Here is a 23,760-nt window from a genome sequence, read left to right on the forward strand (position 1 = left end):
TGTATTGTACTAAATTGTTACATATGTGAAATCAGGAGGAAGATCTGACTAATATTACAGCGGAGGATGAAGAAGAGCAGTTTGAGATTAAAGATGAAGCAGAAGAGGAGACGGATTTAATGGCTGATCAGCAGTGTAAGGAGGGGGGGACGTTCATTAGTTGTAAAGAAAAACCTGTTTTAAATACTACTCCCATCATCTCCCCATCACATGTAAGCAATCTATTCCTCCCCTGTGTGTGATATATAGACTGATATACAGTAGTCATGTATTCAGTCACTGTGTGTTTCCTACAGATGGATCCAGTAGGAGAAATACACCAGGGAGATGTCCCAGTCCTCTGTATTCCCAGGAATGTCCAGAGGAAAATCACAATGTCCCAGAGAATCATCAGGTAGATGAAGCTGAGACCTATACCAGATCTATATAGGGGGTGTGGAGCTTTTTGTTCCTGCGGTTATAGATGTGGTCATAGATTTTGGTGGTTTCTTATGTTGATCTGTTAGATTCTTCGCACTCTCTGCTGTATTGTACTGAATTGTTACATATGTGAAATCAGGGGGAAGATCTGACTAATATTAAAGGGGAGGATGAAGCAGAAGAAGAGCGGGTGAGGGACGATCAACCGTGTAAGAGTGAAGTGGAGGAGGAAATTCCAGGAGGGGTTACCACAGGTCAGTAATAATGAATTTAGAAAGTGAATTGGGAGGTTTGTTAAGGTGAGGTTCCTCCTTAGTTCTACTTACAGTAACACTTCAGACAATGTGTTATACATAGTGGAGGACCTGAGGGAGCTGTGACTGCACATAGAAGTTCTCTACAAGGTGATCTATGAATCCGGTCATGTAGTAGGCTTAGTATCAGATTTTGGGGGGCACCAGCTGCCATTAACAGCTGGGATCTGAGAAAACATAAGTTTATCCTCTTACAGGGCATGTGTCATCAGAAAATGACCTGTTGTTTAAATTAAGTTTTTGTTAAACGTTTTTGGTGGTGTTTTTTTTTTATTATTTTGTATGTCATTATCTAGATTCAAAATTTCCCTCTGGCCACAGAGTCTCATAATAGTGATCCTTCCTGTTCTGTAGAGATCACTTCTCATCATACATCTCAGTATCATCACAGGTTGGATTACACATGACAGATAAGGCTTTGTTCACGTCTGTGCTGGGACTCCGTTTATAAGTTCCGTCAGAGTTTTCCATCAGGGGAACCCACGAACGGAAGCCTGACTGAAACAAATGGAAACTATCAATACCGTAGTCGACTACGCTATTTATTCCGTCAAAACTACGGAACCCTTAAACAATGGTGACAAACGGAAACCATTTCCACCGGATCAGTCACCATTGAAATCAATAATGATGCAAATGGAAACATGGTTTCCGTTTGTTTCAGTCATGGTTCCGTTCATGGGTTCCCCTGATGGAAAGCTCTGTCAGTACCCTTTGAACGGAGCCCTGACGAAGCCTAACAACTATATATAAATAACACAGGATCCACCATTGACAATAGGTGATGGACATCGCTCCCCTCCTCCCCCTCTCTGCACAGGTCACCGACCACGCCTGGAAATCTGTTCCGTATGAGTCAATGGCTCAGCTCCAGACTATCGTTACCTACGACCCATGTGGCTGCTGTAAAGCAGCAGTTCAGGCAAGATGGCTGCCCCCATAATCATGAACAGAAAATAGAATAAAAAATCTACAATAAATTGTTTGCACAATTCAAACCATTTCAAACAAAATTCTTTGTTTTTGCATCTCCGCTTTCCACGATCCATAACTTTTTTGTATTTTTCCGTCTGTGGCCATATGGGGGCTTGTTGTTTGCAGGGCGAGGTGTAGTTTACATTGGCGTAATTTGGGGTACATGGGACTTGATTAACTTTTTTTGGGTGGTATGTGGGAAAAAACCCACTATTTCAATGTGGCTTTTGCATTCACCATGCGGTTTAAATAACATGTAAACTTTATTGTTCAAACGTTATGATCGTGGTGATACCATACATGTGTATTATTTATTTATTTTGTTTACACTTCTACGAAATAAAAAAACTTTTTATGGAAAACATAATAATTTTTATAAACCTTTTTTTTTTTATTTTTTAAGTCCCACTATAATGTTTCTGGCACGGCCTAATAGGAATATAGTCATGGCAGGCCTGGGGGACTTTGTTAGGCGGCTGGTGTTCGTGTTCTCATGCCGTTGATGGGTCATCGTGGGAGCCCCACCCTTTGTCAAACGACTTAAACGCAGCGGTCGCCATTGCCAGCCGAGCACTCGTGGTGAACACAAGAGCACAGCCTTCTGTGCCGTTGCGATCACGTACGTGCACATCACAATACGGGAAGGGGACCCTTTCCAAGATGTACATGATAATGCGGGAAGAGGTTAAGCATCGCAATTAATTCTGATAGGGGCGCCATTTGACATTTGTTCTCCAGCCCTGACACTGTAATGCCTTATTCAGTCGAGCGTTTTTTTAATGGCCGTCACACGGCTGCATGTATTTCTATGGGGCTGTTCACATAGCGGTCGTTTTAACGGACGGTGTGAAGGGCCCAAGAAAAAAATAGGACATGTCTATGAGGGATCCGTGAAACTGTGTCCCGCAGCGGGGCATATCTTCCGTACAAAATGACAGTTTTTCACGGCCAATTTGACATACGCTCGTTTGAATAAGGCATAAGGCTGATGCATTTACACTGACAGCTCATGGCCTATTAGCCCCTTAACGACTGCCCACTGTCTTTTTGTGGCGGGCACGTCCCCAGTCTACAGCGACGTCTTTTAGCATCGCTGTAAAAGAGGTTGATGAGCGTTTCTGTAAGCGCTCATCCTCTAAGCATGAGCTGTAACTAACAGCTCCTGAACTAAGAGCAGCCTCCTGAATAAAGCTGGGATCGGAAAAACTCCAACCCCAGCTGTTTAACCCTTTGATTTCCGCAGTTCGTGACCACAACATGATCAAAGCGGACTCCACTCTTCGTTCGTCAGCACTGGGGACATAGAAAAGACCCCAGTGCTGTCTGTTCAGTATGCCTGCTTTTAGGGTACACTATGCGATGTCCTAGTGACACAGAATAATGTATTAGTATACAGGAGAATGCTAATACATTGTAAGTTAAATAAAATGTTGTAAATAAAGTTATCCCTTCATGGGATTAGAAATAAAATATGAAATTAAAAAGCTAAAAAAAAAAAAGTCTTTGGCATAAAGTACATTTTATTGCCCATGCGTACCTTACATACAAATCCTACACATATTAGGTATCTACATGACCGTAAGAACCTGAAGAATTAATTTAACAGGTCATTTAGCGTAAAACGTGAACGCAATAATAAATAAACAAAACAAACAATGCTGCAAAAATACATTGTATAACAGACACAGTAAATGTTTTCTACCCTCAAAACCGTGCAGGAAAAAAATAAATAATTTCTCCCCCATAAAACAAGGCCTCATACAGCTGCATCAATGAAAAAAAAAAAGTTATAGCTGCTGAAAGGCAGAGGCAAAACTGAAAAACTTGAGCTGGTCATTAAGGGGTCAAAGGCCCCATGTAGTAATGCCTGTTCTACCTTCGATATGTGTTAACCCCTTCCTGCCGCAGGCATTTTTAAGATTTACGTTTTTTTCCTTCCCACCCGGCCATAACTTTTTTATTTTTCCACCGATTTAGCTGTATGAGGGCTTGATTTTTGCGGAAAGAGTTGTAGTTTCCACGGCCTCATTTATTGTACCAAATAATGTACTGGGAAACTGAAATACATTTCTTTGTGGCTTGAAATGGGGAAAAAAAACCATACATTTCAGGGTTATGTTTTTACAGTAACCACCATGAGGTAACCATGATATTTTATCTTTATTCTGCGAGTGAATGTGATTCCGGGAATACCAAAATAATGTCAGTATTTCTGGAAGCAATGTCGGGTGTAAGAGATCCATCAAAAACCCGAACAAAACTGTAATAAAGCCCACAGTGTATTGATAAGGAACAGCTCTATTATTAGAGATCTTCCAAATAAAACAAGATCACGCCCGCATCACCATACAGTAATATGAATGGAAATAGCAGTTGTATGGCCTCACAGTCATAAGAACAGTCAAATGAAAGAAATTGTGGTATATCCAATACATGTGTTTTATATCATGTCTATAGTTACAAAAGTAAAAAATGTGCAGCTTCATTCAATAACACTTTTTGATTCGTGTCCTAAAAATGAGGAAATGAGAAATTATCAATTCAGGATTGTGAACAATGGCCTCAATTTATTCTGGCAGTCATCTGGCTTTTCTCGGTGGCACTTCAACATGACTGTTGGAAATCCAGAGGCAGCGTAGACCGCACTAGTATAGTAGTCCAGTAGGAGCGGACAGATTTTTTTGTTTTTTTTAACAAACCTCATTAGTAATGTAATTCCGCAATGTTTTTTAGTTCAGGGACATTGGGGGTCCATTATCTGTAATTAATTGCAGTGGGCTTTTGTACTGGACAATTAATTCCAGGACCTGATCACCCACAATAAATAAAGAAAATCATAAAGGGTAAATTTGTTTCCTGGTCTGAAAAAAATATGCTTTACAACCTGTCCCAAAAGAAATCATCCCTATTTGGAAAGCCCAGAAATTAAAAATAAAATATAAAGAAATTGACTCCCTAAAAAGCCTCCCATCCCCTATTTTTGGTGTTAATATTAGTCATTGGAAACTGTGTGATAGGGGTAGTTGCAAAGTCCTGGTTTTGATGGACACATGGGGCAGTAAAACCAGGTATACCTCCTCCTTCCATAATTACAACATAACAAGCACCTTTTTTGGGGATACCTTTGTGTCTCGGTGGAAGGGATGGGGTGTAAAATGTGGCACTCTGAAACTCTGCACACATATTCAGACTTGCAGGTATAGTGGAATCAAAAAGGAGAAGCTCAATGACCTGCTCCTGAAAAAAATTGACCATTCCTTGGACCTTTTTGAAAAGAACAAAACTGTTCTAGTAGCAATCTGAATTAGGTAGGTTGGTACCTTTTTGTAGCAGGCCTTTATTTTTTCGCTTCACTAGGTAAGGTTGAAGCAGCTGGTCGGAAATATCTACACAACCCATAAATTAGTTGTAGTCTGTTACACAGACAGGTTTCTGCTTTCCAGTGGTAGCCCCTCTCTCTCTAATTGTCACTGTGTTGTCCGCATGCAGAGTGGACAGCATGTAGACATGCTTTCTGTCTGTCCACTTCACTGCAAGTAATTCCTTTTTCCAAACACCTGGACACTCACTGTTGTGGGAATACCTCTCTGTTTTTCCGTACTGTCCCTCAGGCCCCTGTATTTGCAGCAAGGAGGGCTTTATAAAGGGCAACACTTGTATAAAAGTTGTCTGTATAGACGTGGAACCTTTTGTGCAGGAATGGCTCCATTAGGTTCCACACTATTTTGCCAGAGATGCCAATAGTTTCTTGGCATCCTGGGGGATGAATTTGGCGGTCCCCGTTGTGCTCTCGCACACTTTGTTTAGTTTTACCCCATATCTGGCTCGTTTGGAAGGGATGAAATGTTGAAAAGAAAGACAGCCTTTAAAGCTCATAAAGCATTCATCTACAGATAAATTTTGGTCAGGGGTATACAAATTTAGAAATAAATCCCTATAAAAGGGCGATTAATGGCCTTAATTTATTAAGCCAATCATAGCCTGGGTTACTTCTTGGGGGGACTTGGGAATTATCAGTAAAATACATGAATCACATTAGGGCTTCATAGCGGTTTCTGGACATCACTGCTACAAATACAGGGATAGCGTGGACCGCACTACAAGTCCAGTGCATTCCCAAAAGCATTCTTTGTACAGTGAAGGAAATAAGTATTTGATCCCTTGCTGATTTTGTAAGTTTGCCCACTGTCACCTATATATAATTTTGACAATGTGATTTTCTGTTTTTTTCTTTTAATATAATCTATCTCTCACTGGTAAAATTAACCTAGCCTAAAAATTCTAGACTGTTCATGTCTTTGACAGTAGGAAAACGTACAAAATCAGCAAGGGATCAAATACTTATTTCCTTCACTGTATGCTTCATTTTTGCGTCTGTGAACATAGAGCTGATGTGACTTGCCAAAAAGCTCCAGTTTTGCCTCATCTGTCTAAAGGGCATTCTACCAGAAGCTTTGTGACTTGTCAATATGCATTTTGGAAAATTCCAGTCTCGCTTTTTTATCATCAGCTCTATGTTCACAGACACAAAAATAAAGCAAACAAAGAAAAGAACATTGTACCTTCTGTGAAACATGGAGGAGGCTGGGTTATGTTTTGGGGCTGCTTTTCTGCATCTGGCACAGGGTGTCTTGAATTTGTTCAGGGTAAAATGAAATCTCAAGACTATCAAGGCATTCTGGAGCGAAATGTGTTGCCCAGTGTCAGAAAGCTTGGTCTTAGTCGCAGGTCATGGGTCCTCCAACAGGATAATGACCCAAAACACAAAGCTAAAAACATCCAAGAATGGCTAAGAGCAATGCATTGGACTATTGTGAAGTGGCTTCTATGAGCCCTGATCTAAATCCTATTGAACATCTGTGGAAGGAGCTGAAACCTGTAGTCTGGAGAAGGCAACCCTCAAACCTGAGGCAGCTGGAGCAGTGTCCTCACGAGGGGTGGCCAAAATACCTGTGGACAGGTGCAGAAGTCTCATTTAAAGTTACACAAATCGTTTGTTTGCAGTAATTGCCCCAAAAGGTTGTGCAACAAAATATTATGTTAAGGGGACCATCATTTTCGTCCATGCCAGTTTCATTAGTTTTTTTGTTTTTTTTTTAATTCTGTTGAACCACAATTCAAAAGCAAAAAGTCTGATTTACATTAGTTGATTTTCAGTAAATTAAAATGTATTATTACTTTTATCAGTTTCAAGAACCTAAAGTAAACCTAAGGGTATGTGCACACACACTAATTACGTCCGTAATTGACGGACGTATTTCGGCCGCAAGTCCCGGACTGAACACAGTGCAGGGAGCCGGGCTCCTAGCATCATAGTTATGTACGATGCTAGGAGTCCCTGCCTCTCCGTGGAACTACTGTCTCGTACTGAAAACATGATTACAGTACGGGACAGTTGTCCTGCAGCGAGGCAGGGACTCCTAGCATCGTACATAAGTATGATGCTAGGAGCCCGGCTCCCTGCACGGTGTTCGGTCCGGGACTTGCGGCCGAAATACGTCCGTCAATTACGGACGTAATTAGTGTGTGTGCACATACCCTAAGAGTAACACCAGAACATTGTTTGTAATTTTTTTTGTATTTTCTTAAATAAAATGAAAAAAATAAAGCCCTAATTTAGCCCTTCAGCTATTACTGCTATTACAGGCCTAAATCCTAACCCTAATCTAGCACTGACCCTAATCGGGGGTGTTTTTTAAAATCTTTTTTTCACAACACAGGACTCAGACTGATTTCTCTTCTCAGAAAACAACTGCAATGAGAGGGGAGAGAAACACAGCCCAAGTCCTAGCTGTGTTATAAAAATAACTTTTTGTGATCAGGGACCAGTCAGAATGGTCCCTAGAGGTTGCTGTGCCAGCTGCTGCCACAGGCAGCTTGGGCACCGCTTTATATCTTAGCATCTTTTATTTAATAATTTGGTGGGAGGGGGGATTTCCTGTCAGGGGGGCTTCGTTTAGCATTTATTACCCTTTCTCCTCTCTCAGAAGTTATTCCATGAGAGGAGAAAGGGTGAGGAACTGGCAACTTGCGGTGACCGCCGCAATTTAATGAATCACGGCGATCTCCTGACCAGAGACCAAACGTTATGGTCTCCTGTAGTTGAGGGAGCGCAGCTTAAATGAAATACTTTGGCGCTACTTTACGTTAAAGTGCTGCCGTGAAAATCGTCTCTCTAGCCTAAAAAACCTTAGGGACCGCTGTGAAAAGGCGTATTGATGGTCACTAAGGGGTTAAAAGGCCAAATGTGTTGGCAGAGGGCAGACTTTATTTCCAGACAAGGTTCTGCTTGTGAAAAAAGTTTTTTGTAATAAAAGTGGAGGACTGGGTGTAGACAAGAATCCTGGATTTTGTCATCGATATATTTTAAAGTGTTCCACATAGCCTTATAAGAACGGTGGAATCGCACACCGTTTTTTAGCTGAATCCAGGAGTGGATTCAAAAGGCATGGCTTACACATCTCCCTTCTCTCAAAACACTGCACGTGTGTTTCCAGCCTAATATGAATGTTATACATTTGTCAACTTTTGTGTTTTGTAACAAAATCACACAATACATTTTTAATCCTAACAGAAAATCCCAGTACGAATTCTGAGGGAAACTTAATGTTATCGATCAATTATAAAGTAGAAGATGAAGATATCATCCAGCACTCTTCAGGAGAAAACCTGATTACCATTAATGTACATCCAGGACTTCACTGTACAGATCTGTTATATAATTCCACTAATCATGGGGAACCTTCTCCTGACCAATCTCAGATTGTTACCACAAGTACACCTCAGAATGGGGGTAAAATGTTTCAACCTGGTGAACAGTTCACAAACTGCTCAGGGCATTTTACAAATAGAAGAATTCACACAGCAGTGAAGCCGTATTCATGTTCAGAATGTGGGAAAAGTTTTACATATAAATCAGATCTTGTTATACATGAGAGAAGTCACATCGGAGAGAAGCCGTATTCATGTTTAGAATGTGGGAAATGTTTTACCGATAAATCAAGACTTGTTATACATGAGAGAATTCACACAGGGGAGAAGCCATATTCATGTTCAGAATGTGGGAAATGTTTTACACAAAAATCACATCTTGTTAGACATCAGAGAAGTCACACAGGGGAGAAGGCGTATTCATGTTCAGAATGTGGGAAATGTTTTACTGCTAAAGACAGACTTAGGGATCATGAGAGAATTCACATAGGGGAGAAGCCGTATTCATGTTCAGAATGTGGGAAATGCTTTACACACAAATCACATCTTGTTATACATGAGAGAAGTCACATCGGAGAGAAGCCGTATTCATGTTTAGAATGTGGGAAATGTTTTACCGATAAATCAAGACTTGTTATACATGAGAGAATTCACACAGGGGAGAAGCCATATTCATGTTCAGAATGTGGGAAATGTTTTACACAAAAATCACATCTTGTTAGACATCAGAGAAGTCACACAGGGGAGAAGGCGTATTCATGTTCAGAATGTGGGAAATGTTTTACTGCTAAAGACAGACTTAGGGATCATGAGAGAATTCACATAGGGGAGAAGCCGTATTCATGTTCAGAATGTGGGAAATGCTTTACACACAAATTACATCTTGTTATACATGAGAGAAGTCACACAGGAGAGAAGCCATATGTGTGTACAGAATGTGGGAAATGTTTTATAGATAAATCACGTCTTGTTAGACATCAGAGAATTCACACAGGGGAGAAGCCGTATTCATGTTCAGAATGTGGGAAATGTTTTACACAAAAATCACATCTTGTTTTACATGAGAGAAGTCACATCGGAGAGAAGCCGTATTCATGTTTAGAATGTGGGAAATGTTTTACCGATAAATCAAGACTTGTTATACATGAGAGAATTCACACCGGAGAGAAGCCGTATTCATGTTCAGAATGTGGGAATTGTTTTGCAGATAATTCAAATCTGGTTAAACATAAGAGAAATCACACAGAGAAGCCGTATTCATGTTCAGAATGTGGGAAATGTTATACCGATAAATCACGGCTTGTTGTACATGAGAGAAGTCACATAGGGGAGAAGCCGTATTCATGTTCAGAATGTGGGAAATGCTTTACACACAAATCATATCTTGTTGTACATGAGAGATGTCACACAGGAGAGAAGCCATATGTATGTACAGAATGTGGGAAATGTTTTATAGATAAATCACGTCTTGTTAAACATCAGAGAATTCACACAGGGGAGAAGCCGTATTCATGTTCAGAATGTGGGAAATGCTTTACACAAAAATCACATCTTGTTAGACATCAGAGAAGTCACACAGGGGAGAAGGCGTATTCATGTTCAGAATGTGGGAAATGTTTTACTGCTAAAGACAAACTTAGGGATCATCTGAGAATTCACACAGTGGAAAAGCCATTTTGATGTTCTATATGTGGAAGATGTTTTAGAAAGAAATACAATTTTGGAACTCAGAGAATTCACAGAGCAAAACATTATTTCAAACACATCCGGTTATTCACAGACCTTAAACAACCAGTAAGAGTGTATGTTCATTTTTGTGGTTGGAATTAGCCTGGATCTGCCAAACACCCAAATTCTATTTACCAGAGGTCAACTATGCTCGAAATCTATGAAGGAAAAGTACTGTAGTTATAAGAAAGAAAATAAGAGCCTTGTTTACTTACAAAGCAGTAGCTGAATTGTCACCATGAACTCGCTTCTCCTGCAATGTGGGGGAATTTATGAATACTGTAATAAGAAGCCAGAGTGACAGTTAGGACAATGTAAACATTTTGTTTTTAACATAAATGGACATTTTTATATTTGACTTTCATTAAAACAGTATAAAAAGATGAAGGTGATGAAATTGAACAAAAAAACACAACTAACAAATTAACTTTGCAATTAGATAAAATAAAAATTCACAGATCTTTTGTTTTTTTTCATAAAAGTAAATGTCATAAGTGTTTTTATCACTACCTTAAAGACCTAGAATTAGAATGAGGTGTGGCGCCCAAAATCACGCCTATATGTGGTGGTGAATGGCCAAACGATTTTTCTGATACCACAGTATTTACCTGCTAAATCTTGTGTCCACTCGTCACCTATGTGGGTGGTTGTGGCTGCCTCTCTGTGTTCTTACCCTCAGGGTAGATTCTCTTCAGCAAATTTCTGAAACTCAAAATCGTTCCATACATCGAAGTGGGGTTGTTTCTGCAGCATGCACATGGATTCTGAATGCACCATTAACTCCTTCAGGACTGAGCCTGTTTTGGCAGCCGATTTTTTTCAAATCTGAGATGTCTCACTTTATGTGGTAATAGCTTGGGAATACTTTTACCTATCCAAGCAATTCTGAGATTGTTTTCTCGTGACATGTTGTACTTTGTTAGTGTAAAAATTGGGTCAATAAATTCAGTATTTATTTGTGAAAAACACCAAAAATTTGCAAAAAATTATATTTTTCTAAATTTATCTGCTTGCAAAACAGATAGTAATACCACTCAAAATAGTTACTAATTAACATTTCCCATATGTCTACTTTGTGTTTGCATCGTTTTTTGAACATCCTTTTATTTTTCCAGGATATTACAAGGCTTAGAACTTAACCCCTTCCCGCTCAGCGACGTAATAATCCGTCGCACTAACTGTATCGTTAGCGCTCAGCTACGGACTATTACGTCGCGGGAGTAACGGCCATTTCGGCCGTCCTCCCGACACATTCAGGAGCTGTGACAGCTGCTGTCTCGTACAGCAGCTGTCACAGCTCCTACAGCGGGGACCAATCGCTGTGTCCCCGCTGATTAACCCCTTAAAAGCTGTGTTCAATAGTGATCACGGCTTTTTAGGGGTTAAGCTACCATCGCCGGCCTGCTACACGATAGCGGCCGGCGATGGTGACTATGGCAACCGGACACCAAACAATGGCGTCCGGCTCTGCCATCGACGGAAGCCTAGTGGGTCCTGACGAAGTCAGGACCCACTATGCTTGCTGTCAGTGAGTAGCTGACAGTTCTAATACACTGCACTACGCATGTAGTGCAGTGTATTAGAATAGCGATCAGGGCCTCCTGCCCTCATGTCCCCTAGTGGGACAAAGTAATAAAGTTAAAAAAAGATGTGTAAAAATAAGAAAATAAAAGATTTAAAAGTAATAAAAGTAAAAATCCCCCTTTTCCCTTATCAGTCCTTTATTATTAATAAAAATATATAAACAAACAAATAAACTATACATAATTGGTATCGCCGCGTCCGTAACGGCCTGAACTACAAAATTGTTTCGTTATTTATCCCGCGTGGTGAACGCCGTAAAAGAAAATAATAATAAACCATACCACAATCACAATTGTTTGGTCACTTCACCTCCCAAAAAAATGGAATAAAAAGAGATCAAAAAGTCGCATGTACCGAAAAATGGTATTGATGGAAACTACAGTTCGTTACGCAAAAAATAAGTCCTCGCACGGCTTTCTTGATGGAAAAATAAAAAACGTTATGGCTCTTAGAATAAGGTAAGACAAAAAGTAAATGATTTTTTACAAAAATTTTTAGACGCAAAAAAAAAACCTATAAACCTCTGGTATCGCCGTAATCGTATCGCCCCGCAGAATAAAGTGAATGTGTCATTTATAGCGCACGGTGCATGCTGTAAAAAAATAGAATAAAAAAACAACAATTGCTGTTTTTTAATCACCACGCCACCTAAAAATAGAATTAAAACTGATCAAAAAGTCGCATGCACCCCATGAAAACTACAATGGATTCCTCAAGGGGTCTAGTTTCCAAAATGGGGTCACTTTTGGGGGGTTTCCACTGTTTTGGCACCACAAGACCTCTTCAAACCGGAGATGGTGCCTAATAAAAAGGAGGCCTCAAAATCCACTAGGCGCTCCTTTGCTTCTGAGGCCGGTGCTTCAGTCCATTATCACACTAGGGCCACATGTGGGATATTTCTCAAAACTGCAGAATCTGGGCAATAAATATTGAGTTGCGTTTCTCTGGTAAAACTTTTTGTGTTATAGAAAAAAATGGTATAAAAAGGATTTTCTGACAAAAATAAAATTTTCAATTTCACCTCTACTTTGCTCTAAATTCCTGTGAAACACCTAAAGGGTTCATAAACTTTCTAAATGCTGTTGTGAATACTTTGAGGGGTCTAGTTTCTAAAATGGGGTGTTTCATAGGGGTTTCTAATATATGGGCCCCTCAAAGCAACTTCAGAACTGAACTAGAACCTAAAAAAATAAATAAATGAGGCAATACTTTGCTTCTTACATTATACTGATAATGAGCAGTGCCCACCCCGAGATGACCCCAGTTTTGACCGTTTGTATAAACGGAGACCCCTATTAGACCGTTTCAGTGCCCGGTTTTCCCAAGCATACACCCCAAGAAGTGTATTTCTATTGATGAGTCCTTGGTACATTTTAAAGGGAGGCTCAATTCCGCCAGTACCTGCCGGGTAAGAGGGCAAGGTATGGCGTGAAGATGTATGAGCTGTGTGAGAGTGCATCAGGGTATACCTACAGGTTTAGGATATATGAAGGGAAGGACACCAGTATTCAGCCCCCAGAATGCCCCCCTTTACTGGGAGTTAATGCAAAAATTGTGTGGGGTTTGGTGCACCCACTGCTGGACCAGGGTTACCACCTCTACCTGGATAATTTTTATACCGGCGTCCCACTCTTCAACTGCCTCTACCTGGATAATTTTTATACCAGCGTCCCACTCTTCAACTGCCTCGCTTCCAGTCCTGTGGCATGCGGCACTGCTAGAAGAAATCTGAGAGGCCTCCCTAAGACTCTGCAGGGCAAACAAGAAGGGGTGAGCGCAGGGCACATTCTAGCAGCAACATATTGTGTGTCAAGTACAAGACAAGAGAAGCGGAGCCACACACATCGTACCAGGGCAACACTTTCCAGGAGAAGTTCCCCAAACTGGCAAGAAGGGAAAAAGTCAAAAGAGGTGCAAAGTCTGCTATAAGAGGGGTATAAGGGAGGACACAATATATCAATGAGACACGTGTCCCGAATAACCAGAGCCCTGTATAAAAGAGTGTTTTAAAATTTATCATACATCCCCTGATTTATAATTTACCCCAATTCTACTTACCCTGATGCACTCCGCACAGCTTATCCCCCCTTATCTTTCCCTTCTGAGCCCTGCTGTGTGCCCAAGCAGCTGATAACAGCCACATTGAGGGTATTGCCATACCCGGGAGAACCCACATTACAGTGTATGGGGTGTATCTCTTCGGTCAAAATGCTCACTACACCTCTAGATGAATGCCTTAAGGGTGTAGTTTTTAAAACGGGGTCACTTCTTGCGGGTTTCAACTGTACTGGGGCTTCTGCACACATGACTTCACACCAGAAAATCCCCAGTAGGCCAAATGGTGGTCCTTTCGTTCTGAGCCCTCCCATGGGCCCAAACAGCAGTTTATCACCACTAAAACGGGGTATTGCTGCACTCAGGACAAATTGCGCAACATAATGGGGTATTTTATTTCTTGTGAAAATAAGACATTTTCAGCCAAAACTACATATTATTTGAAAAAATTAATTTTGTTTTAATTCCCAGCCCAATTCAAATAAGTTCTGTGAAAAAACGATGGGGTCAAAATGGTCACAACACCCATAAATGAATTCCTTGAGGGGTGTAGTTTCCAAAATGGGGTAACTTCTGGTGGGTTTCCTTTGCTTTGATACCTCTGGGGCTCTGCAAATGCGACATGGCACCCGAAAACCAATCCAGCAAAATCTGGACTCCAAAGAACAAATAGCGCTCCTTTCATTCTGAGCCCTCACATGGGCCCAAGCGGCAGTTTATCACCACAAATGGGGTATTGCCGCACTAAGGACAAATTGGGCAACAAAATGGGGTATTTTGTTCCCTGTGAAAATAAGAAATTTTGATCACAAATGACATCTTATTGGAAAAAATTAAATTTTTTTCATTTCACAGCCCAATTCAAATACGTGCTGTGAAAAAACTGTGCGGTCAAAATGGTAACAACAACCATAAATGAATTCCTTGAGGGGTGTAGTTTCCAAAATGGGGTCACTATTCGGGGATTCCTACTGTTTTGGCACCTCAACACCTCTTCAAACCTGGCATGCTGCCTAAAATATATTCTAATAAAAAAGTGGCCTCAGAATGCACTAGGTGCTTCCTTGCTTCTAGGGCTTGTGTTTTAGTCCATGAGCGCACTAGAGCTACATGTGGGACATTTCTAAAAACTGCAGAATTTGGACAGTACATATTTAGTAGTGTTTCTCTGGTAAAACCTTCTGTGTTACAGAAAAAAAATTGAATAAAATTGAAATTCAGCAAGAAAAATGAAATTTTGAAAATTTCACCTCCACTTTGCTTTAATTCTTGTGAAATGCCTGAAGGGTTAAAAAACTTTCTAAATGCTGTTTTGAATACTTTGAGGGGTCTAGTTTTTAAAATGGGGTGTTTTATCAGGGTTTCTAATACATAGGCCCCTCAAAGCCTCTTCAGAACTGAAGAAGTACCTTAAAAAAAAGGCTTTTGAAATGTTCTTAAAAATATGAAAAATTGCTGTTTAGGTTCTAAGCCTTGCAACGTCCAAGAAAAATAAAAGAATGTTCAAAAAACAATGCCAATCTAAAGTAGACATATGGGAAATGTGAACTAGTAACTATATTGGGTGGTATAACCGTCTGTTTTACAAGCAGATGCATTTAAATTCTGAAAAATTCTATTTTTTCCAAATTTTCTCTAAATTTTGCAATTTTTCACCAATAAACACTGAATATATCGACCAAATTTTACCACAAACATGAAGCCCAATGTGTCACGAGAAAACAATCTCAGAATCGCTTGGATAGGTTTAAGCATTCCGACGTTATTACCACATAAAGGGAAATATGTCAGATTTGAAAAACTAGGCTGCGTCCTTAAGGGGTTAAAGGGATCCTGTCATCAACATCTTACCTGTCAAACTCGCCTGACCCCTCAATGGCCGTAGCTGTCCAGAGTGCGTTCCTGTTCTGTTCTTTCCTGAAGTCCTCCTCTGTCAGTAAATGTAGTCGTTTAAACTCTTCCCGCCTTTTATGGTAATTAGTTTTCCCTCTGGGACTCAGCTTCTTAACCCCGCCCACCGCCGGCACCTGTCCGGCCCTGACTGGCTAAAGGAGCTGTCAATCAAAAAGAAGGAGGTGGAGTCCATTCAGACGCTGGAGGAATGAAAATCTGACTCTTTTCAGATGAAGATTTGACTCTTTTCTGCTCATTTGCATACGGCGTGGGTCCACTGAAAAACGGAATACTAAAGGTACAGAGCTTACTTAGAACATATTTATAGCTCAGATGACAATGATTTTTCACCCACTTTCACCAGGTATTGCTGGCTTTATAGCTAAAATGCTGGTGACAGGTTCCCTTTAAGCAGCAATTTCTCACTTTTTCAAGAAAATTTCAAAAACCTATTTTTTTGTGGACCAGTTCAATTGTGAAGTGGCTTTAATGGCCTTCTATATTAGAAACCATAAGTCATCCAATTTTAAAAACTGCACCCCTTAAAGTTTTCAAAACAGCATTTAGAAAGTTTCTTAACCCTTTAGGTGTTTCGCAAGAATTAAAGTAAAGCAACTGAATATTTATTGCCCTAATTCTGCAGTTTTTAGAAATATCCCACATGTGGCCCTAGTGTGCTAATGGATTGAAACACCGTATCAGTAGCAAAGGAGCACCTATAGGATTTTGGGGCCTTCTTTATATTAGAATATATTTTAGGCACCATGTTAGTTTTGAAGAAGTCTTGTGGGGCCAAAACAATGGAAACATCACCACAAAGACACCATTTGGCAAACGACACTCCTTAAGGAATCTATAGAGGGGTACTTTTCACCCCACAGGTGTTTTGCTAAACTTAGTGGAATTAGACCGTGAACATGAAAATCTAAATTTTTTTCCAATAAAACATAGAAATTATAAATTTTTACATGCGTTTTGAAATGCAATTTCTTTTAAATACGGCAATAAACCATATGTGGTAATAAACTGCTGTTTCGACACACGGCAGGGCTCTGAAGGGAAGGAACGTCATTTGGCTTTTGGAGCTCAGGTTTTCTGGATTGGTTTTCGGTGCCATGTCGCATTTGCAAAGCCCCTGAGGGACCAAAACAGTGGAAACCCCCCAAAAGTGACGCCCTAAAAGAATTTATCTAGGGGTATAGTGAGCATTTTGATCCCACAGGTTTTTTGCTGAACTTAATGGAATTAGGCCATGAAAACTTCTATTGGTTTATTTTATTTTTTTACGGTGTTCACAGTGCACAATAAATGACATATATATTTTATTCTCGGGGTTGATGCGATTACGGCGATACCATATGTATATAGTTTTTTTTTAATGTTTTACGGTGTTTGCACGATAAAATCAAGTTTAAAAAAAAAAGTTTTTATGTCGCCATATTATAAGAGCCATGTAGTGGTACCAATATAAACTACAGTAATGTAGACCATTTTTGGGTACATGCGATATTTTGATCCTTATTTATTAAATATTTTGGGAGCTGAAGTGACTAAAAATAGCGATTCTGGTATTGTTTTTTACTGGTTTTTTTTACAGCGTTCACCGTGCGGTATAAATAACATATTTTTATAGTTCAGGCCGTTACAGATACCAATAATGCATAGATTATTTTTTTCTAATAGTAAAGGACTTTATAAGGGAAAAAGGGTGATTTTTAATTGTATTACTTGTAACTTTTACTTTTTATAAAAATGTTTTCTACTTTTCTCTTTTTTATTTTTTATTAGTCCCACTAGGGACTTGAAGATCCCAACGGTTGGATCGTTGTTATAATACCCCGGAATACTTATGTATTCTGTATTATACCTGTTTGTAGACGAAGGCTTCCGTGTCGAAACGCGCGTCAGGGCTGACGCCAGATACGGTGACTCTTGTGATGGGTAAGAGATCTTGCATTGTAACAGACCTTTATATATGGTGTGTACACACCTTTACCAAATTTATTTACTACTGTTATGAGCAAGTTCTCATATGCATCATGTAGAGGACACACATGGTGTATATATCATTATTGCATCTATCATCGAACCACCATATGTTCATTTACATATGGCTGCTGGAATTATCTTTCAAATATAGTCCATATACAAAAGGCTGAGTAAGTTTTCTTACTCTTTTATGCTGTGATACAAATATATTATACAGGTGTAATGTGCTATAGTTCTATCCTTTCTTGTTTACACAGCGCCATTTATTGTACTGTAGTATCTGGTTGTCTATCCGTCTATCCGCACTGCGGCAATCATCTCTGCTTTTAATGTGTTTGTCATTTTTTAATTGATCTAATAAATTTATATTGTTTTAATTCATTTTTGGTGTGTCAGACTCCAATCTTTAGGTTTTGTTTCAAATCAGCGGGTCTCACCGTTACCACCATGTTTACTATGGGCTTCTGTGCCCGGTTCCCTACAGACATCATACATCAATTGAAAAGCATATTTACAATGAGTATTCTAGGGATTCTCTTGGTGTTCTCCATTTAGGTATAGTAAAGAAATGGAGGGTTCTTAAATGGCCAAGTCAAAGCCTAGCTCTAAATCTCTTAAGATGCGAGGGGGGGGGGGTGTAAAACTGGTTCTGCATGCTCCCCATGAAAGAGTAGGAAACCAAATCTCCCATAAAAGAGACTAGTAGACTGTAAAGACTCATTCAGATTTGCATATTTTCGACATATTTCTCATCAATAGTTGTAAGACAAAACCTAGGAACGGCCCCAAAACATACAAATCTTTCGATCCCAGTTTTGGCTTTTTATGAATGTGCGTAAGACTAAAACATTTTGTTTTTTACCTTACACAAGAATTTTTTGTATAGTTGTGTTACCATCCACAGAGCAGGTTTTACATAAATTACCGCTCCTATCCTGACACAGCCACGCAATGATCTCCCATCATCTTACACTAAACCTTATGTGTAACGTTGTGTTGTTACATTTTTTTTTTTAATAAAGTGCTCTTCTCTCACAATGTTTGTGTTCGTTGAATTGGGTTTTATCAATGTACCTAAAAGGGGTTATCTGTCTGTCTCTGTTTACAAGGCAATGATGTTACATCACATGGTGAGGATTGGCTGCCTTGGACACAAGGCATGGTGACATAACACCTCGTAATCATAGAGAAGCAGGAAGCTGCGATGTGGAAACAGAGCAGAATAAAGGAGTATTCCCAAAACATGATATGCCATAAATTTCTGGTAGATGCAGGTCCTGCTGCTGGTACCCGCACCTATCTGGAAAATAGGGGTTACTGACCTGCCTAATGAGTCGGCTGCTGCATCATGGCAGAGAATGAGTGCAGAGGTGGCCGCACATAGGCATATACTAGATCCATAAAAAAAACCTCTTGGTTTAAGAGCACAGATCTAGATGTTTCCGGCTGAGGAAGTCCACAACAGTGTTTTCTGATCCTTTTTAGATGGACTAATTAGAGGGATTGATTTTCCTTGGCCCAGATGACATAAATAGTATTGTCAGAAAGAATCTTGAAGTGGTGATGTCTTAGTTGTAGAAAGGGCAATTTTAGGCTGGATTCACACGAGCACATTACATCCGTAATAGACGGACGTATTTCGGCCGCAAGTCCCAGACCAAACACACTGCAGAGAGCCGGGCTCCTAGCATCATACTTATGTACGATGCTAGGAGTCCCTGCCTCTCCGTGGAACTACTGTCCCGTACTGAAAACATGATTAAAGTACGGGACAGTTGTCCTGCAGCGAGGCAGGGACTCCTAGTATCGTACATAACTACGATGCTAGGAGCCCGGCTCCCTGCAGTGTGTTCCGTCCGGGACTTGCGGCCGAAATACGTCCGTCCATTACGGACGTAACATGGTCGTGTGAATCCAGCCTTACACGGTCATAAACTAGGAGACTCACTCTCTCCTGGTATACCAGCTGATTGCTTAAAGAGGCTCTGTCACCAGATTTTGCAACCCCTATCTGCTATTGCAGCAGATAGGCGCTGCAATGTAGATTACAGTAACGTTTTTATTTTTAAAAAACGAGCATTTTTGGCCAAGTTATGGCCATTTTTGTATTTATGCAAATGAGGCTTGCAGAAGTACAACTGGGCGTGTTGAAAAGTAAAAGTACAACGGGGCGTGTATTATGTGCGTACATCGGGGCGTGTTTACTACTTTTACTAGCTGGGCGTTCTGATGAGAAGTATCATCCACTTCTCTTCAGAACGCCCAGCTTCTGGCAGTGCAGATCTGTGACGTCACTCACAGGTCCTGCATCGTGTCGGCCACATCGGCACCAGAGGCTACAGTTGATTCTGCAGCAGCATCAGCGTTTGCAGGTAAGTAGCTACATCGATTTACCTGCAAACGCCGATGCTGCTGCAGAATCATCTGTAGCCTCTGGTGCCGATGTGTCCTCGCTCGTCTGACACGATGCAGGACCTGGGGAAGTGACGTCACAGCGTGATCTCTCGAGAACACGGCTGTGTCTGCACTGCCAGAAGCTGGGCGTTCTGAAGAGAAATGGATGATACTCCTATACACAACGCCCAGCTAGTAAAAGTAGTAAACACGCCCCGATGTACGCACATAATACACGCCCAATTGTACTTTTACTTTTCAACACGCCCAGTTGTACTTTTGCAAGCCTCATTTGCATAAATACAAAAATGGTCATAACTTGGCCAAAAATGCTCGTTTTTTTAAAATAAAAACGTTACTGTAATCTACATTGCAGCGCCGATCTACTGCAATAGCAGATAGGGGTTGCAAAATCTGGTGACAGAGCCTCTTTAATACTGCCTGCAGTGTTAAAAGCTACAAAAGATCGTGCTTTACACGGTCATAAACCAGGAGACTCACTCTCTCCTGGTATACCAGCTGATTGCTTTATGTTGTGTGAATCTTGAACTAAGTCACAGTTATAATACTAAGCCCAGCACTCCTTCCTTTTTCCCATTGACGAAAATTGTCAAAGGGATCTGAACAATATAAATAATACTTGCTATACATAAAGCAATAAAAGCACAAAAAATAATACAATTTAAAAATACCATAAACAACAAAATTAAATAAATTAAAATAGCTATTGTGCAATCAAGGAAGAGGGGACTTTGAACAATTAAATCCTTTCCCTACAACAGTCGGTATCAATAATAAAATAATTGCAGGCGACTTTGATCAGTCCTGCTCTATTTCCCTCTCTTCCCATACCCACAACATTTATAGTATACCAATGAAAAGGACCAGGCGCTGCTGAGATTTCAAATCAGGATCTCCTATTTACTAGACAGGCGCTTTATCCAACTAAGCCGCTAACGGCTTAGATTGGATAATCACTATTGACCTAGCAGACCGGAAACCCAGAGACTTGGGAACCCTCTGCAGTCAGCCCTATGGTGTAGCAGTAAGATAGAGAGACGCGGGTCCAAGCAAAAGAGGGGCACGGAAAGACCTGGGATAAAAGGGAAACACAAACATAGAAAACAATCCCAGTATCATGTGACTATGGAAATCAGCTGCATAGAACAATAAAGGACTGGAGGGACCCATAAAAAACACATGAAATGGGAAAAAACCATCAGAAGAGACGAGAGAGACACATCCCCAGCATCTCACTCAGTAAGAATCAGAAGAGACGAGAGACCCGACCCCAGCATCTCACAAAGTAAGAATCAGAAGAAGTGAGAGACCCGTCGCCAGCATCTCACACAGTAAGGGTATGTTCACACGACAGCGCAAAATACGTCTGAAATGACGGAGCTATTTTCAGGAGAAAAGAGCTCCTGAATTTCAGACATTTTTGCATGGACTCGTGTTTTTCGCGGCGTCTTTTACGGACGTAATTGGAGCTGTTCTTCATTGGAGTCAATGAAAAACTGCTCCAAATACGTCCCAAGAAGTGTCCTGCATATCTTTGACGCGGGCGTAATTTTACTTGCCGTCTTTTGACAGCGACGCGTAAAATTACATCCTGTCTGCACAGAACATCGTAAAACCCATTGCAGGCAATGGGCAGATGTTTGCAGACGTATTGGAGCCGTCTTTTCAGGCGTAATTCGAGGACTAAAACGCCTCCATTAGATCTGAAAATAGGTCGTGTGCACATACCCTAAGAATCAGAAGAGACGAGAGAGACCCATCCCCAGCATCTCACACAGTAAGAATCAGAAGAGACGAAAGACCTGTCCCCAGCATCACACACAGTAAGAATCAGAAGAGACGAGAGACACGTCCCCAGCATCTCACACAGTAAGAAACAGAAGAGATGAGAGACACGTCCCCAGCATCTCACACAGTAAGAATCAGAAGAGACGAGAGACGCATCCCCAGCATCTCACACAGTAAGAATCAGAAGAGACGAGAGACAAGTCCCCAGCATCTCACACAGTAAGAATCAGAAGAGACGAGAGACACGTCCCTAGCATCTCACACAGTAAGAATCAGAAGAGACGAGAGACCCGTCCCCAGCATCTCACACAGTAAGAATCAGAAGAGACACGTCCCCAGCATCTCACACAGTAAGAATCAGAAGAGACGAGAGTCCCGTCCCCAGCATCACACACAGTAAGAATCAGAAGAGACGAGAGACCGTCCCCAGCATCTCACACAGTAAGAATCAGAAGAGACGAGAGACCCGTCCCCAGCATCACACACAGTAAGAATCCGAAGAGACGAGAGACACGTCCCCAGCATCTCACACAGTAAGAATCAGAAGAGACGAGAGACACGTCCCCAGCATCTCACACAGTAAGAATCAGAAGAGACACGTCCCCAGCATCTCACACAGTAAGAATCAGAAGAGACGAGAGTCCCGTCCCCAGCATCACACACAGTAAGAATCAGAAGAGACGAGAGACACGTCCCCAGCATCTCACACAGTAAGAATCAGAAGAGACGAGAGACACGTCCCCAGCATCTCACACAGTAAGAATCAGAAGAGACGAGAGACCCGTCCCCAGCATCACACACAGTAAGAATCCGAAGAGACGAGAGACCCGTCCCCAGCATCTCACACAGTAAGAATCAGAAGAGACGAGAGACCCGTCCCCAGCATCTCACACAGTAAGAATCAATAGAGACAAGAGACCCATGTTCAGCATTACACAGTAAGAATCAGAAGAGACGAGAGACTGGTCCCCAGCATCTCACACAGTAAAAATCATAAGAGACGAGAGACACGTCCCCAGCATCTCACACAGTAAAAATCAGAAGAGACGAGAGACTGGTCCCCAGCATCTCACACAGTAAAAATCATAAGAGACGAGAGACACGTCCCCAGCATCTCACACAGTAAGAATCAGAAGAGACAAGAGACCCGTCCCCAGCATCTCACACAGTAAGAATCAGAAGAGACGAAAGACCCGTCCCCAGCATACTACACAGTAAGAATCAGAAGAGACGCGAGACCCGTCCCGAGCATCTCACACAGTAAGAATCAGAAGAGACGAGAAACCCGTCCCCAGCATCTCACACAGTAAGAATCAGAAGAGATGAGAGACCCATCCCGAGCATCTCACACAGTAAGAATCAGAAGAGACGAGAGACCTGTCCCAAGCATCTCACACAGTAAAAATCAGAAGAGACCAGAAACCCGTCCCCAGCATCTCACACAGTAAGAATCAGAAGAGACGCGAGACCTGTCCCAAGCATCTCACACAGTAAAAATCAGAAGAGACCAGAGACCCGTCCCCAGCATCTCACACAGTAAGAATCAGAAGAGACCAGAGACCCGTCCCCAGCATCTCACACAGTAAAAATCAGAAGAGACGAGAGACTGGCCCCCAGCATCTCAAACTGTAAGAATCAGAAGAGATGAGAGACCCGTCCCAAACATCTCACACAGTAAGAATATATCATCAGGATTGTCTCTGAGAAGTTGTCGTCTGGCCACTCCCGGATCTTTTAAAATGGTGATCCTTCCATTCTCCGACACTGTAAGCCGGGCAGGATAGGGAGGATGCAATCGTATGCCATGATCATTTACAGGGGCGTAGCTAAAGGCTCATGGGCCCAAATGCAAAGGTCCTTCTTGGGCCCCCCAAAACTTCTCATGGCC

The 23,760-nt window shown here is 41.2% G+C and overlaps 1 protein-coding gene across 1 annotated transcript; it reads left to right on the plus strand.

Moving 5' to 3' along the window:
* The first annotated feature begins 31 nt into the window (after nt 1-31).
* Nucleotides 32-10,598, plus strand: LOC142660049 (uncharacterized). The gene is made up of 4 exons (XM_075836729.1): nt 32-135; nt 297-394; nt 560-674; nt 8,284-10,598. The coding sequence occupies exons 1-4, from the start codon at nt 120-122 to the stop codon at nt 10,098-10,100; spliced, it is 2,046 nt and encodes a 681-aa protein (XP_075692844.1). The 5' UTR covers nt 32-119; the 3' UTR covers nt 10,101-10,598.
* The last annotated feature ends 13,162 nt before the right edge of the window (nt 10,599-23,760 follow it).

The sequence above is a fragment of the Rhinoderma darwinii genome, chromosome 1, assembly GCF_050947455.1.
Source record: "Rhinoderma darwinii isolate aRhiDar2 chromosome 1, aRhiDar2.hap1, whole genome shotgun sequence".
In the NCBI taxonomy this organism is placed as follows: Eukaryota; Metazoa; Chordata; class Amphibia; order Anura; family Rhinodermatidae; genus Rhinoderma; species Rhinoderma darwinii.